Genomic DNA, 17495 nt, shown 5'->3' with positions numbered 1-17495 from the left:
ACAGTGTGTAGGGAGAGCTCTGATAATACAGTGGAGACAGAATCGGACCGTAAACAAATCGGAAACTGCTACAGTGAGCAATTTCAGCCCCTGTATCCCAAGACACAGCAAATTGAACAAAAATATTTCATAAAAGACACCATTTCTTTGGGCATTTGGGAGTTGAAGTAATGCAGAAACAGGTCAATCACCGAAAGACACCTATTGATTTTTGGCGCAAGATCTGACAAAAAGCGGGGTAAGTAAACGTGCTGTAAACAAATGCGATGAAGGAAGCTACTCGATAAAGTAATGAGCAGTGGACCCGCTGGCAGAGCCGTGAAATGTAGCTACACAGAGTCCCTGAGGGCCAACATCTTATACGGCACGCTGTCACTCTCCCTCTATTTTCCCAGTGATTGCAGACGTGGCATACTGGTGCTTCAGTGACTCCCAGCGAGGTGGGAAACCCATTGTACGCTGGGCTGCGAGGGGGTCTGGAGAGCCTTCAGACAGCCAGACGTTTTCCTGGTAAATCACCAGCAGAAGGGGAACTTTTCAGAGTGCAATTAACAACCTCAAGGTCAAACTTCCCCCGAGACTTTGCTCTGGAAAAAAAAAAAATCCTCCGGCGTTCTCTCCCCTCACTCTTTGGCTGTTATCTTCACAGCTACATACTTGTACACATGCTCTCTCCATCTCTTTTACCTTCTTTTCTTCTCCTCTACACACACACACACACTAACACAGATTTACCCCATTTTTCAGAGTGCTCCCTTGTCTCCTTTCCACCACCGCTTCAAGCAGCACCCCCCCTACCCTTCCAGCGTTTCTTCCCCCTTGTCTCTGTGAGAGATAAAGCCTTACTCCCTGGTCAGCGGCGACACCATTTCTTCCCCAGAGCCAGCGAGAGGGGCTGGAAATCGGTTGCAGGTGTGCAAAAGGATGGGAGTCATGGATCTTAATCCTGAGCCAATAATGGCGGTGTTCACTGAAGAGGTCACAGGAGCGATATCCAAGAAAAGAGCTCAGACTCATGGCTTCTCCAGAGATGCGGCAACGCACAGCTTTTCATCTTCCTGTTGTGCAAGTCCAGTTCATAAAACTGAGATGAAAATATATCAACTTTTTTTGTGCGTTAACAGTGCAACGGATTTGATTTAGTACTTGTCAAGAACAACAGATGACTGAAATCATGGATACGAGTGATTGGTTGAGCAAATGATTACATGTCTGCTGTCTTATGAGTTAGCAACAGAAAGTATTTTAGCATGTTGACCAAAAAAAAAAAACCTAAGAAAACTTCCATTTAATCACTCACAACTCACATTAACTACAGCTGATACAGTTTATCAGGAGATGATCCTGGTCTGAGAAGATCTCTGCAGGACATGCTTCCACTGAGCGTTTTGAATTGCCTCAGAGTCAACTCGTATTAATTAAGATGTTTCTTTGGTTGACTGACAAATTAGTCATCAGGACTATCCATACTGTAAATGCATTTTATTAAATAGCTGAGTGAATAGTGGGCTTTTCCAGAATAGAATAATTTGTTTGTAAAATAATGTGAGTTAAATTTCAGTAAAGTACAGACATGAAGCCACTTTGTTACTTTATGTTGACATTAGAATATTCATTGATCATGATTATCACAAGATCCTGAAGGCATAAACCCTCGTATATCTTCACTGCAACACTTGTTGAAGTGAAAAAGTCTTTTGGTCTTAACAGTCTTTTCACATCCCAAACTTATTGACATATTGGGATTCTCAAGTAAAGCAAAAAAAAAAAAAGAAGAAGAAGGTAGGATTTTTATCATTCCACTGTAACATATGGAGCAACAACCAAAACACACATAACACAGACAACAATCAGGATGTGGTTGGCTGTACATCTGTTGTTTTCCCTACAGGTGGCCTTCATTTACCTCCACTCGCTTTCCGAGCAGACAGACGGAGATAGGCAGGAGGCGCAGAGGAAGGGAGATAAAGCTTCACTTGTGAGAGCAGAGCACACATTGGAAACAAGTAATAAAGGATCTCAGCAGGTATGTCTCTGCTCTCAAAGGATAAAGTCCTGTCACAACTCCTGAAAGTATCTGATACCAAATGATACGAAAGCAAAAATACTGGAGAAAAGCAGCGTTACACTTGCCTCTGGTCGTCTTCATCGTACATGTGAGGACTACTGCAAACAATTGTCACCTTTAGGATGTGTGAAAGATCTTAATTTGCCCATCAGGACTAAATCCTGGGTTACATTTTGATTTATGCAACATCCCCCGTGGCGGCTACTGTTGTTTGATAGCCTAATTAGAAGTAAAAACAGCAAGTTTTCTTGTCCCTAAGCTGAGGCTACACGCCTCTACAGGAGCAGTAAGAAAATCGATACGGCTTTCCACCATCACCATATAAATATCAATATTACTGCTATTCCTATGCAAGAAGGTAATTATAGTGTGACAGGTGTAAAACGTCCGTCCTATCTATATGATGGATTAAATATAAAACAAAACCTTCTACTTAATGGGCAACAAGAGAAACCCCAATCAATGATTCATCAACAAATAACTATTACTTTTAAAGCAGTGGCTCAGGATGCAGTGATGAAGCTGCTCGAATAGGAGACTTTACTGTACGTTTCAGCAAGTTGCAATCGATTCTACTCCTCCGCCCGGCACGGAGACGAGTAATGGGGAGTGATGCTCAATAAGAGTGTGCTCCTTTACAGTGTATTAGTGTTTCACATTTAGTAGTGAAAGTGTGTTGTTTCTTTATTACATGGCACTTCAATGCTGTACACTGCTGCCCATTAATGTTTAATTGCCCCACTGTGAACCCGCTTCGGTGGCTGGATTATGCTGACCTTCTAAAAATAATATTCCTGTCCCTCTGTGTGTGTGTGTGTGTGTGTGTGTGTGTGTGTGTGTGTGTGTGTGTGTGTGTGTGTGCGTGTGTGTGTACATTGGAAAGAAAACCACGGGAGGAGTAGAGGAACAACTGATGCATCATTACATAATAATTGTTTCCAGTTGTGGAGGGCTGTGTGTTTGCGAAGTGAAGGATCAGATGGATTATGTACCCCACTTTCAATAAAACATGAAAGCAATAGCTTGCTCTCTCGCACAGATTTCAAGCATATTTGTTCCGATTAGTTCGTGCTGGCTCCAGAGCTACAGGATCCAGTCAATCGGTGGTGCCTTTGTTAGCGAGAGCAGGAAAGACATTGAAGAGGGGAACTGATGAGATTTACCATGAATGTCATGGCACCGTGTCTGTGCTGCTCCACAGAAATGTGAGAAACCAATGAGGGCCGTGTTGTTCAAATGCCAAAGCCATAATTGTCTCAGTGAGTTATGTCAGCGGCAGTGAGTTCTGAAAAACATATAATCAAAGCAGCTACTTTTCAGAGTGAGATTCAGATCAGTTCTTCAACACCAGCAAGGCTGAAGTGCAGCTCTATACTGTATGATTAAATATAGATGTGATGGAGTACAAGTGGACTCCTGTCAAATTACATTGTAATCAATTCTCTGTCAAAATGGCTTCAAGGTTGATATTAAAAAAAAAAAAAAAAGGATGTCAGCCCATATAAACTCTGACCTATTTGTGGGATGACATATCTATGTCATAAACTTTGAATGAACTTTGCATAAATGAACTCAAGCCAAAATCTCTTCAGGGAGATCATCAGATGCTGGCATGCCCACAGTCACTCACACACACACACATGGTCCTACCTGGCATGGGGGACATCGATGCTGGAAGACACGACTTTGCGTTTCTGCTCCAGCAGGGACACTGATCGGGTGTCTGGGTCCCGGCTGAGGCGCTTGCCGTCAGCCAGCCGCTGCTCCTCCACCGCCTCTGGGCTCAGGCAGCCGCCCTCCATCTTCTGACCTTCTGGAGCGCCGTTACTCGAGCTGTGCTGTAGAGGAGTGCAAAGACAGTCTTCAGCGTTATGAAACTTAAGGCAGAGTCGATGTAGAAACGTCACAAAACAGACAATGAGGGAAAGTTGTAGAGAGTATTAACAGTGGCACAAAGTTATCAAAAATTCACAATATTGCAGGGAGATTATTGCAAAATGAAGATAGCTTATCGTTGCAGTGTAAAATTAACATGCATGATCTGGGTTCAGAATGTTAGCAGCAAGTGAACAAAGTTTCCAATTTGTTGATGTTCACGTTTCAATTACTTACTTTAATATGGATAAAGAAAAAAAAATAAGTGTCAACAATATTGTAAGTATCTCTTGAAAATTGCCAATTATACCATCTATATGTTCTTGTTTTGAATTTATTTCCAAATTATACATGCGCCACAAACCAAAAAAATTATGATTTGTGTGTGACTGATTTATACATTACCTACCAGGTTCAGAGAAAATGAGAACAGTCTCTGCAAAACATATTTACGTCTTTTCACTGTAAGTGCACAAAATACATTTGTAGAAAAGCGTACGGCTGTCAGTGAGTAAATGCTGACAGTTTATTTGCATTTAAACATCCAGCTTGTAGAAACGAGGCCCAATTAAAATTCCACTCACTGTACAAAAACACTATGGCAACACACATTTTTCTCAATAAAATTACCACTTTAGTGTTTTCTGTATCAAAACAAGAGAAAAACTGGGTAAATAAAGCTGAAAAAAACAGCAATCTTCAGTTTTGTCATAAGTAACACTGGTTTAAACAATATATGTGTGGATAGAAGCCTGCCAAGGCTTGTTTCATACTAAATAACTATTAAATTTAGCGAAAAATATAATAATGAAATTACAGAGACTTTTTATGTGCTGAAAATAAATGAAAAACAGTATGAAAGAAATGCCACTACTTTTCATATTTACCTAAAACCATTCACAGAACTGCATTTATATCATAAACAGACATTATTTTGTGATTTTACTCCAAATATGCAGCCTCCGAATCCAGTAAATTAAGTTTAATGCCAGACATTGCTTGTAAAAGTCATCCATACCTTGAATTAATAAAATGGCAATCAAAACAATTAAAAAAAATTGACATGAGGTGCAACTCTTGCACCAGCATGGAAACAGACACAACATGCACACGCTCACACAACAGCAAAACTGCAATGGATGCACATTTTCACATTACAGTAACACACAATCACAAAGGAACAGCATCGGTGCAATCACAACACTCTGAAACGCCTACCTGTACAAAAAAAAAACCAACTGTTCCACATGATCTATTCTCTTACACAACAGGGATATATAGCATATTCTTGCACATGAATACCTGCTTGCACCTATGCGCACACACACGTGCACTACTGGGGGTTAACCAAAGCCATCAGGCTCTTTGAAACAAAGTGAAAGCCAAAACACAAACAGAGTGACACACACTGCTGCCCACTCCGCTGGAGCGTTGTGGAGGATAACATTCAGGCATGCCTGTGCGTCCATGTGTACATGTGGTAATCTAGACCATCAACTGAGAGTCTGGAACACTGCTAGTCTTGACGGTGGAAAAGGCAACGACGCCCAAGTCAATCACACTCTCTCAAAAAACACACGCAAACATTTAATTGATTAATGAGAACAAAAAAACATGAGAGATAAGTATCCAGCATCACTCATGAAGGAGACCGGCCGCATAAACGGCGCGCAAAACGCACCGAGGAAACACAGACTTGAGTAAAAACAACAAGATGGATTACACCGGCTCGGGAAAGATTAGGTGTTGTGTGCACGATGAGTGTGCTCCTCGGATAAAAACTAACAGCCATTCTTTCTTTCAACAGGCTTATGAATGATGGCATTTCGCAGAGCCAGGAAATTGAGAATCACGCCAAATCGGTGGTGAAATGTGAGTTGCATATGTCAAAGCTGGTGTTCATGTGACTGTTCCTTCTGCACAAAGAAGAGTCTTCCCGCCCCCCACCTCCTTGCTGTCTTCATCTCTTGTTCTTTCACCAGCTCACATACTCATAACCCGCTTGCTTTGGGCTGCGATTCGCCAAGCGTGAAGCTTCTTGTACCTTTACAGGTCAAAGGTCATGATAAAGAATGTCATAATATCCCAACTGTGTCAGATGGCTCATGTGGCTCCTCACTGTTAGGAAGCACTTGTATGACAGCTTCCACCAAAAAGTTGATCATTCATTGATGATTCTATTATTTAACTTAACAACTCAGTCTTGGGCTTCATAAGTTCTTCGGTAACTTATTATTTCAATGTAGCGAAGAGTTCAAAGTAAAATTAGATTTCAGCACGATACATAGAAAAATCTAACTGTAATTGCAAGAATCATGCTGCAATAAGGTCAGATTTTCCTTCAGTATTCAAGTCCAGATTTCTGTTTTGCTTTCATGAAATGCAGGATGTCATTTCACATGTAGCACAACATTTAAAAAACTGTGTGTTCAGCTTGTCTTGGTGTGTAAATGGCACACATACACCTCACCCACTCTTAAAGATTGCAAATGCATTTCCACGAGGGCGCCAGCATACAGACTTGATGATCACCGCGCTTCGTGCTGATGCCGATCGGCCGACCAATGAGGGCGGCCAGCGGCCCGCCTGGGATCAGCGCTTCAGAACAAAGAGTCACTCTGCGTCTGTCAACAAGCCTGCTTCATTCACTCCCATGCTGGCGTTCGATCAACACCAACAGCAGCGAGGACAGCGCAACAAAAACAGGGACCGCCTCTTTGTCAGCATTGAGGAACCGGTGTGGTTTCGCTCAAATACGGCACACACTTGCACCGACGAACAAGTCAACAAGTGGCATCCAGCAGCCCCCCTCCTGCAGAACAGGGGGGGCATTCGTTTGCCATACCGGGAACAGCGCCAGGCATCCAGATTCTTTGGAGCATGCCACCCGTTGCCAACCTGGAGCTGCCCACTTTGTTGGCTGTACAGCTGCTGCTGCTCAATTGGGGCATCAAGGCCCTCACAAACAACCCCCCACTCCAAAATTTAAAGTAGTCAGATCTCACTCATTAAACGTGCAAACACACAATCGGAAGGAAAATCACAAGCCGAGCTTGACTACACACTCGTGCACACACACAAAGCAACACACAGATGCACATGTGAATCCACCACAGAGAGGCACACAGAGAGCAGAGACCCCTCCTCCTCATTTTATGGCTTGTTTTCGACCTCACTGGGAATTGAGTCGTGCTGAAAGAGACTTGACCATTGTGCTGACAGAACGACTCTCTCGGCCTCAGCTGCACTCCTCCAGCCTGTACCGGTGACTGTAACGGTCTTGTGCAACAGCTTTTGTGGAGTGCTGCACGGCACACACAAACGTGCACCGTGCAAACCAAAGTTTATATAGCATTTCCTCAAACCTCAAAAGACCTCAAGAGATCAGCAGTTTCTCCACACAACCAGAGCATCTGTCTTTGTTTAGATTAGATGCGTGTGTGGGGTTTCAGATTTAAACATTTCACATCTTCACTTTGGGTTTGCATGCATTTTAGCCGATGGGGCGAAATTTTACTGTTGTTGATGTAGGAAATGTGTGGAATTGAGCCGTGGCTCGAAATTTCTGTGTGGGAAATGACACTTCTTATATCTGGCATCAAAACACCGGCATTATGCAAGGACACCAATAAATCAAAATCTGAGCATAAAAGGCTGTTCTTTAGTCACAAGCATTCCACAGTCACTCCCTCTCTATAAAAAGGACAGCACACACACACACACGCACACACGCACACACACACACACACTTCCCCACGCCAGAAACAGTATTTTCATCCAAGGGCTGGATTGCTTTCTCAATCTGAGCCCATGTGACAGGAAAACATTCAAGTTGGACTTGAAAACAATTAGGTCATTGCTTATTAAGTCTACATCACGACATCAGCCAAACTTACTATTTTCACTGAAATGCCACGAGACATTCATATAATCTATATTTAAACGACCACATATGAAATGGCACAAGGAGTCATTCAAAAACCCTACTGTTTGAGAAGCTGCAGCATGCATGGATGTAAAATCCCAAAACATAGCACATGCATGATGTGCAAATGTGCAACCGGGGACTGGATGCACGAGATCGTGTGTTAAATAAAAATAACGGTGGTTCAAATAAAGAGGAGCTCTTTACATCAGCCCAAAACGCTGCAGTCGGAGCGTGTTTGTTTGCCTCATCTCACCCACCCACTAGCCCACATAAACATTGCGCAGGCTCTCGCGAGCCCTTTGTCCCATATATATGTATACATGAATGTCGCCAAATGTCATGACAGTCCTTAATTCCCCGCTACACGGAGTCGGACGGAGGCGGCGGGCGCCGTGCGCGGAGCGTGTTTTGTCTCCGGCGCTCGGAGGAGCCATCAGGAGCAGCTGCAGCTGCGGCGGTGTCACCGCTCACTCCGCTCCGTGCAGGAAGCGGTTAAACGCTGCAAAACACCGCACAACAAAAACAGTGGAGCGCTGCCCGCCCGCCCGCCTGCCGGCCGGGGCCCTCCGCTGCGCGCGCACACACACACACACACACACACACACACACACACACACACACACACACACACACACACACACACACACACACACACACACACACACACACACACACACACACACACACACACACACACACACACACACACACACACACACACACACACACACACACACACCTTGAGGCTGGACTTGAGCGGTGCTTTGGCTGCGGTGTGGTTGAAGCCCGCGGCTATCTCCTCCTCGGAGAACTCCTTGAGGCTGCCGTCCTGCATGAGCACCGTGTAGACGCTGCGCCGGGTCCCCGCGGCCGACACGTCCCTGTTCTCCTGCTTGACAGCCTGGACCACTCCTGTCACCGGGGCTCCGTCCCCCGTCGGGCTCGGCGCATAAACGCGGCTGCCGAGGATCGACCGCTTCACCAGGCGCCTCGTATGCATGTCGGGGAGAAAATAAAAAGTGTCTCGCGGTGTGCGGAGCCGATTTAGATCATTAAGCGTCGAATTCTAACCGGCAAACGACGTCGAGAAAAACACGAAACCGCAGCGGGTAGACGAGGCGCTCCTCCAACAGCCCTGGCAAAATGTTAGAAAGCGGCAACATACTCGGGAAAACTCCGCGCGGCCTCCCGGACGAACAGCAGCGAGACCCGGGGAGCAACTTTGGAAGAGCGCCCGGCGGCTGCCTCCGACACGGAACACAGTCATCCGCCGCTAAACAGCCTCCACATCCAACCGGCTACCGATCTTCCTCCGTTCGACCTGTTTGTTTTCCCCACTGCTCCCTGAGAGCGGAGCGGCCGGACGGAAAACGCGGCAGAATCCGGACGTCCCTGAGCCGATTGGACCGCCGCACACGATTTACCGAAATAACGTTTTTTTCGCCGAAATGACGCCCCGCACGCGGACTGGCCGTCACGTTTCAGTTCCACAACAGCGGCCCGCTCAGCCGCTCGCTCCGCCGCCGATAGGTTCGCGCGGGGGAGCCGCAAAAACACGCCCGCCGAGTGAGTCCGGCTCCGGCTGCCTCCGCATCCACTCCGGCGTCTGCTCCGACCGAGCGGAGCCTCCACCGGCGGAATGCTGCCTGTAAACATGTGCGGTCCGGCGGCCGCGGAGCGCCGTGATTGGCCCGCGCAGCACACGCCTCCACAAGCCCCCGCCGCTCCCTCCTTCCCCTCCGACAGAAGGAGCGCAGCTCGGAGGATGCTCCATTCAAAACAATAACGCAAGGATGGAGAGAAACCGGGAGGGAGGAGGGCGGATAGGGAGGTGAGAAGACAGAGGAAAGTGGGAATTTAGGCTAGGGAAAGAAGAAAAAAAAAACTTCAACCAGACAGTGAGCTTTCTGCTATAACCTAGTTGTGCAGGCATGTAGCCTACTTTTCAGGTGCCCTGGGACTTCTAAATTACTATGGTCTGGGTTTCCAAAAAAAAAATCTGTGGAATCCTCTGGCCAACTTTTGTGAATGTGTAAAGAACAGGTTCCTAATTTTCTCACGAAACAGGAAAATCTGTGTCCTGGGAGGGAAAATCCCTTTACTCTCCTGGTTGCATATATTAATTTTTAAAACTATAAAAAATTATCATGATGAAGCTGCACGTGAATCTTACTTGTTATCTTTTAAAGTCTGAATGGTCTCGGGCCTAAATACATCTCTGGTTTATTAGTAGATAATGAAAGAGTTCCCTGAGTCAGAAGAAACAAGACGAAGCAGCTTTTAGTTCCTACACACCTGTGGAAAACACTTCCTGCACCTGAGATGACAAAATTCTTTCAAATCAAGACTTTAAAAATTACTCTATCCTCAGGTTTTCTAATAAACAATAGTTCTCTCACCTGAAAACATAATTGGATTGTTCCCAAGTTTGGGAAAACAAAAATGTAGTGGTTAGCAGTAGCACTCTACCCTTAAGATGACCTCTGGTTTGAATCTGAGCTGTCTCTCTGTGCAGAATGAGCTTGTTCTCTTTGTGTTCATGGTTTAGTCACTCAAGTTTCCAGTTGCTGTCCAGAAAGTAGTGGCAGCTCGTCAGACTGTAAAGCGTTTTCAGATGTGATACTATGACACGATGCACAGGGAGAGGCCGGTCTGCCAGTGCTACAAGTTCAGCAGTTTCAGCTTCCACTTCAGATTATCACTTTGAAACTTCTGACAGTTTTCACACTTGTGCTGCGTAAGTTGCCATCTATGCAGTTGCCGTCCAATGCACTTTCCGAACATTGTTGTTTCCATGACGACCTTTCCATAACTTATTTCCTCCTCTACCGAGAGAGTTTCAAAATAGCAGCCGAGCTGACAGCGTCTGAAATTATCGGTTATGCAGCTGAATTTATTGGGAGCGTGCCATTTTTTCAGAGCTGCACTGACTGTGATGAGCATTGATAGAAACTGTTTATCGCCCACAATCATCGATCTAACAATGCAGCACTGAGCAGAGGGTCCGGCTGATGACCACAAACACAAACACCATCATGAACCAAATGTTCACATGACAGCTGTGACTGAAGTAGTAGCAGTTGCACTAAACACACACAGATTAGTGTCATATCTTTGTCAGAATTTATTTTGGATGAACATTCCTCGGTGCTGAGCAGGCGGATCATTAATATGTTCCGAATGAGCGTCTGCAGTTATATTACTGAGCAAATTCATGACTTCCAAAGTGCAAATATAAAAAAATGAAAATATTTGCGAACTTCACTCTTGTGGGGCTTTATTAATGTAATGAGAATAATTCAGTCTGCAGAATTCTACATGTTAACATATAGAAACTACTTCAAAACAGGTGGATTTTGTTTTGTTTCATTCACCTCTAATTTTATGGTTTTCCAAAGGAAACCTTGAAAACAGTGTTTTGCATTGCACTGAAAAAAAGTAGGATCTCTTTTGTTCCCCAGACAAACACGTCAAGATGCATATACCGTATATATGAATAAAGGAGTATCTTCTTTACTTGTTTATCTAACTTAGGATTGCAGGGCGCTGGAGGCAATCAGAGGGGGAGGCAGTGTACATCCTGACACACACACACACAGATTCATACCTATGGGCAATTTAAAGTCACCAATTAATCTGAAATGCATGTTTCTGTAGGAGGAAACTGGAGTAATTGGAGTGAACCCCTGCACAGGAAGAACATGCAAAATCCACAAATAACGGCCCCCAAGGCTGGACTTGAACTAGTGCAAGCCTCATCTTCCTCACTCCAACTCAAAATATGTCATTTTTTTTCTCTTCAGTTGTGTTTTTTTTTCAAGACTTGACAGCAGTTTGCAGCTATTTTAACCTCAAGCTGAATTTACTACAGCTGCAACTAAACATATAAACGGACAGGCAAAGAATCATGTAAATGACGTTTATCTCATCGCGTCTGAAGTTGTTGCTCTCTAACGTATACACAGACATGACGAACGAGTCTCCTCTGATTGGAAAGTTCACCGCTCTCTGATAAAAGCAGATTTACCAGGCCGGCTGGTTCATTTGTCGTAATTATCACCCTGAGTGGCAGAGAAAATATACCAAAAGATGTTATCGCAGTAACAAATGACCTAATTAATGTCAGACGTAATGTTTTGGAGAAAATCACACGGGGCGTACGACCCCTCCGCACGACAGGCCCCGGCGGACACACACACACAAAACGACACGATTTATTACATATATATATTTTAATAGAACAATTCATGTCATCAAATATTTACATGCAGAGAATGGGGAGCCGGAGCGGGAGTGACAGATGTAGACATAACTGCCAAAACCGGCTTTGCCCTTTGATCAAAGGCGGGTGTCACCACAGAGTTGTCTGCTGGTCGCAGGGGGGGAACAAATGGTCTCATTAGGGGAGGAGTGGAGCCCGGGGAGCGTCTCCGCATCGCAAACACACACACACCCCCCCACTCCCTGAAGGGGAATATCTGTGTGTGTGTGTTTATGTGATCGACATAGGCAGCCTGAGAGGATAAGTAATTTTAGGGAAGTATCTATTAACTGTGTCTGTGTATGTTGTCCTGATTAGATTTGGCACTAAAACATCCCCCCCCCTTTGGCAGATCATTTCCTTGGAGGTCATTCATCGTTTCCCTGCGAACGCCAAATGTGTGTGTGACGGCACCAGGCTGATGTGCATTCACGTCACTTGCTGAGGACAAAGCGCTGCCATGCTCATGGTTTTAAATAACGCTGATAATGACCTCTTTGCTGAAATTAACACTATTTTTCTCAAAACGGCTTCTCATTTTAAAATACTGAGGGGGGGGGGGGGGTTGGATTCCATTAAAAATCCTTTTTTCACTGTGGCAACACTTTCAGATACTTTGAATGTCTATCATTTATGACTCCAATAGATGTCAGCGCAGGCTGGCTGCGTCTGTCTGATCCCACAAACAAGCTCCGGCACGTCGGATGAAACACGAACCGAAGCCGGAGATGCTGTAATATTTCTGCTGTGGGTGGAAACAGATGATGAACACAATCTCTGCTGTAAACTGGGGTGCAGAATGCAGCAATGAAAACGATATTTACAGCAAAACGCCGTGGTGCTATTCATTTGAAGGCGATCGTAAAACAACATTTGTTTGAGCTTTTTTTTCCCCCCTCTTAAATAAAAGTACCGCAATTCTCTTTTAATGCATGTTCCAAAGGAAATGTACCATATGTCTGTCTCCTGTTTTACTACCTGTTATAGATTAAATGCTTTGAGCAACAATAAGATATAAAAAGCTTATCGACAACGAGGTTTCAGCTTCCCGTAGCACATCAGTGGCTCTAACACACTTGTTTGTTTTTAATTATACCACTCTGGACATTGTACAAATAAGTAAAAGCTTACAGAAAATTTCCAGCAAGTAACAGTTGGTTAAAATAGTGCTCTAACTATATACAGGCCTCGGTCGGCATGTCGTCAGTACAGGCTACAAACGTATAAGTACGGTTTTCTCTGCTTAAAAGCTTCAGGTGCTGAAATTGTGCAGACATTTAGCTAGATTGTGACGATGCTCTGTGTTTAAATGCAGTACCGTAATATCAAACACTGTGCTTCAATGCCAACTGACGATCTTTGTACCAAAAGTAGACTTAACAGAAACATAAAAAATACAACCAAACACAAAACAAATGCAGGTTTGTTGTCACATTAAAGGTGTTCTGAATTGGCTTCTACCTGTATGCATACGTTTTTTTTTTTTTTTAAACAATGAGAAAAGCGTACCAAACTGTCCTCACAACTCACTTCCATTTAGTATCTCAATAAAAATGCTAGAAACGTTTATAAAATCCTATTTACTCTTCTCTAACAGACACGTCCTGAAACATTTCACAATTACACAACGATATGCGTCTTCAAATAAATATGAATTCCACGAAAAAGGAAAAAAAGAAATATTGACATGGATGGTAAAAACTTCTTAGAGATCCTTTCATAGACTGTGATAACTCTTCCCTCACACCCTGTGTTCTCCATTTTGGTTGTGAAGACGGCTGCGCGCCTCCTGCGGCGCGTTTCAGCTCATCCGCGTGCCGAGCATCGCCGTAGCCAAAGGACGCGCAGCCACGGAGCCATCAGCTCCGTCTGACAGCATCTATCAAACGCTATCTTTGTTTCTGCTAACCATTTGGCCGCAGATCAGGTTGAGTTTTTTTTTTTTTTTTTTTCCTTCTCTCCTTCTTTTTTTCACACCCACACAGGGATTTCAAAGGGAAGAATGCACAGTGGAGGAGCTGCCAACCTGACAAGGAACAGCCTGGAAATACATCATCTGACACCTCAATAAAACATGACACTGAGTCACCTGGAGGAAGCTGAGAGGACGAGCAGCTGCAGAGGGAGAAAGAGGGGATAAGAAAGATGTTACCTTCACATGTGGAGCAAGAGCGAGTGACGTTTTCACGAGCATATGGCACTGACTGAATTCCCCGTATCTTCTTTTTGTTAACCGATACTGATAATGTCTCCAGCTTACTCTTGAAACGCTGCGTGTCTGTTGGGATTTAGTTCTTTATTCCTGTTTTAATTATTTGATGTTCGTCCACAATCAAGAGTTTTTAAGGCCTACCAGTACCAAAGACATTCACCCTGGTTGATAAATTAGAAACAGTCAAGTTCAGATATGATAAACCGTACCCAGGCTGTAATGAGGACGCTCATGCGTGGATGATGGATGCTGTGGCGTTGTCTGTCCCCCTAAGCCATGTGCTCAAAGTACACTTGATAGCGAGTTTAAAGCTGCAGCGGTGTCTGTACGGAAAAGCGTTGGCGCTGGAGCATGATGGGGGAGCGACAGGGACTCAGAGTCGCGAGGTCTCCCGGCTCAGGCCCAGCTCCCCCACGCTCTCGTAGTCCGGCTCCGTCTTGGCCGAGTCCGCGCCCTCGGCTCCGGGCGCCGCCCTGCGCACGTCGTCCAGGCTGCCAGTCTTTGGGATGCGGATGGTTTCGTAGCCGGGGTCCGTGCCGTCGGGCGGGGGGTCGTCTCCCGCCCGGGGGTCGTCGGGCTGGGCGTAGATGTCCCGGACGGTGGCGTAGAGGTCGCTGGAGGAGGAGGCCGGGACCAGGCCCTTGATCTCGGCGATGCTGCTGTAGTCGTGCTCTTTGTCCTCCTCGCTGGCGCCGTCGTCACAGTTTGTTTTGTTTACGGTGGAGTACACCTCCGACTGCAAGAAAGAAAAGACGTGAAATGATTCAAACCTGTTTTATTGAACTGTCTGTTTCCAGTGACTTCAACTTAATGCCCACCTCATTTACAGATCAAGCAGCTTCAGATGCATGGATTGCCATAAAACTAATTTCTTTTTTCGAATGAACACACTTCTTTAACACTGTGAACATATTCATAAAAGACGTGCGGCAGTCACTGCACTTACTCTCACACCCATGGTGATAACAAGCTTCTGCTTTGCACCATTTAGTCACAATGATGAATATAAACCTTGTAATGCTCGGAAAAGCTCTAACATGGGACAAAAAAGGGAATTGGACCTACCTTCCTCTACTCTACTATTCTTCTACATTTCTACACTGTTGGACTTATTCATGCACCTTTAAAATAAAATCAAGGGACAGCATTCCTGCATATGCTAAAAATCAAAGCACAGTTAAAACCCACCAGACGCCCTTTTTTGCTGCAACCAGGACTCGAATCAAGGTCCTCTACACTCAAGGTCAAACACTGAACCCACTGCACTCTGGTTGCTCAGGAGAAAATCATAACAAATAAAACATAAAAAGTTAAAAATATTCTTGAACACTTTGGATCTGGTAAATAATGAGATGATTAACATTAATGTAAATTACCTGCTGACATGTTCTTTTTGAGCTAATAACAGGAAAATTACATAATTTATTAAAAAAAAATACTGGGCTTATATTTGGCATTTTATATGTAATTCTTAAAGTGATTTGATCCTTTTGAATTGTTATGGGAACATTTATTGCTGCAAGTACCGTACATTTACAGGAAAGCAGTTTCCTACCCTAGTAACCATACATTTTCCCACAATCCTTTGCCTTTCACAGTAATGACTGTGTGTCATCAGGCGCATTACTGTAAAATACCGTTGAAATTACAGAAATGCGTCCCTGTGCAGTCGGCTGCTACGTGGCTTATTATTGTCATTTACTTCATGTCTCAGACAAAAAGCTGCTCCTCAAAGCAGCAGTGATAATAAAAACACGAAGGGTCAAGACACTGATGTATTCATAACCGAATATTCCTGCATGGATTTTCCATGTGAGCACTTTGCCTGATATCGTATGACTGTTTCACCATTTTCCACTGCCTCCGCCAACCCCCCCCCATTGTTCCGTCTTTCATTTTATTTATTTATTTTTTTTTATCTTCTCTGTGTTTGGAGCATTGGCATTCACACGGTAAAGTGCTGCTGTCTCGGGACTGGAAACTGCAGTTTGGGGAATAAGGGAGATTAACACACACACACACACTTACCTCACTGTTTGACAGAACCTGGTTGTTGAAGCCCGGTGGAGAAGCCAGGGGGGAGTGCAACTAGAGGAGAAAAGAAGAAGAAAAAACACAATAGATTGAGGTATGAGTGCAGAATCACAGGGTTTCTGTACCAAGAATGCAACAAGTTAACCAGTTCGAGCCAAACGTTCACTGGATCAGGTTCTAGACCATCTTTACTGTGTAGAGTTTGCATGTTCTCCCTTAGCTTGCGGGACACTAGATTCCTCGTGCGTCTGCGGTCGGCTCTCCCCGTTTATGCAGCAACGCAGCTTTTTTCAAAAGACTTTGAGGGCATGCTATTAAACTCTGGTTGTATTCCTCATCGAGCTGTATTAATAAAACATGCGGGAGAGATTATCGACAAGTTCTCAAAAAAACATACACACCAGCGGAAAGGCTCCCTGAATGTGAGTGAACACTTGGCGGCTGATCGATGGTGAAATTCTGAACTACTCCCAAGCAGTGGGAGAGGCTCACGCCCTGCATCTGCAGTTTCTGCCGTGATACATGTGGGACTAATGTTCTATATAATAACCCATTCATTAAAAAAAATTGTTGAGCGGACGTCGATGGGAAGTGACAGAGAGCGGGACGCTTTTGAGCGCCGCCTCTGTCCACCTTGCCTCGTGATCGATGAGGGGAGTCATTAATCAACAAAGCACATCTGACAGCAGCACAAAACACCTCAGGAGTCTAACAAGAATCTCAATATTCCTGCAAACACTCGCTAAATAGTTTATGTGAGGAGGGGGGAAAAAAAAAAAGAAAAAGAAAGGAGAACACAGCTTTTCGTGTTTTGGTGTTTTTGTGTCTGTTTTCGGCGAAGTACAAGGCCAGAATTTGAGATTTAAACCTTGGCCGGAGGTGCGGAGGGTAATGCTGATGTTTCAAAACGGAGGGGCACGGCGCTCGGTGTCACTTAAGGACACATCTCCATGCAAGAGTCGGTGCGCACGGATCATCCATCAATCTGTCCGGCTGCAGCTGAACGCAGTGCCATCCCCATGTTACTCTGGCGTTTTCTGAAAGCATGTAAATCAATCGGATTACTTTATGGATATGGCTTGTTTGGAGACATGATTACTTTTATAGATCCGGCATA

General features: G+C 44.6%; 2 protein-coding genes across 2 annotated transcripts in view; both read right to left on the bottom strand.

Moving 5' to 3' along the window:
• Positions 1-9249, bottom strand: part of znf704 (zinc finger protein 704) — a 45826-nt gene extending 36577 nt beyond the window's left edge. Inside the window, exons 1-2 of the mRNA XM_030120180.1 lie at positions 8611-9249; positions 3719-3906 (exon numbers count right to left, since the gene is read on the bottom strand). Of these exons, the coding sequence (XP_029976040.1) occupies positions 3719-3906; positions 8611-8871 (449 nt within the window). The 5' untranslated portion in view covers positions 8872-9249. The remainder of the gene's footprint in view (positions 1-3718; positions 3907-8610) is intronic.
• Positions 9250-13101: 3852 nt separating this feature from the next.
• pag1 (phosphoprotein membrane anchor with glycosphingolipid microdomains 1) overlaps positions 13102-17495 on the bottom strand; it is a 49286-nt gene continuing 44892 nt past the window's right edge. Inside the window, exons 8-9 of the mRNA XM_030120114.1 lie at positions 16373-16432; positions 13102-15080 (exon numbers count right to left, since the gene is read on the bottom strand). Of these exons, the coding sequence (XP_029975974.1) occupies positions 14718-15080; positions 16373-16432 (423 nt within the window). The 3' untranslated portion in view covers positions 13102-14717. The remainder of the gene's footprint in view (positions 15081-16372; positions 16433-17495) is intronic.

Source organism: Salarias fasciatus, chromosome 22 (assembly GCF_902148845.1).
Source record: "Salarias fasciatus chromosome 22, fSalaFa1.1, whole genome shotgun sequence".
Classification (NCBI taxonomy): domain Eukaryota; kingdom Metazoa; phylum Chordata; class Actinopteri; order Blenniiformes; family Blenniidae; genus Salarias; species Salarias fasciatus.
This window is presented reverse-complemented; position numbering and strand designations above follow the sequence as displayed.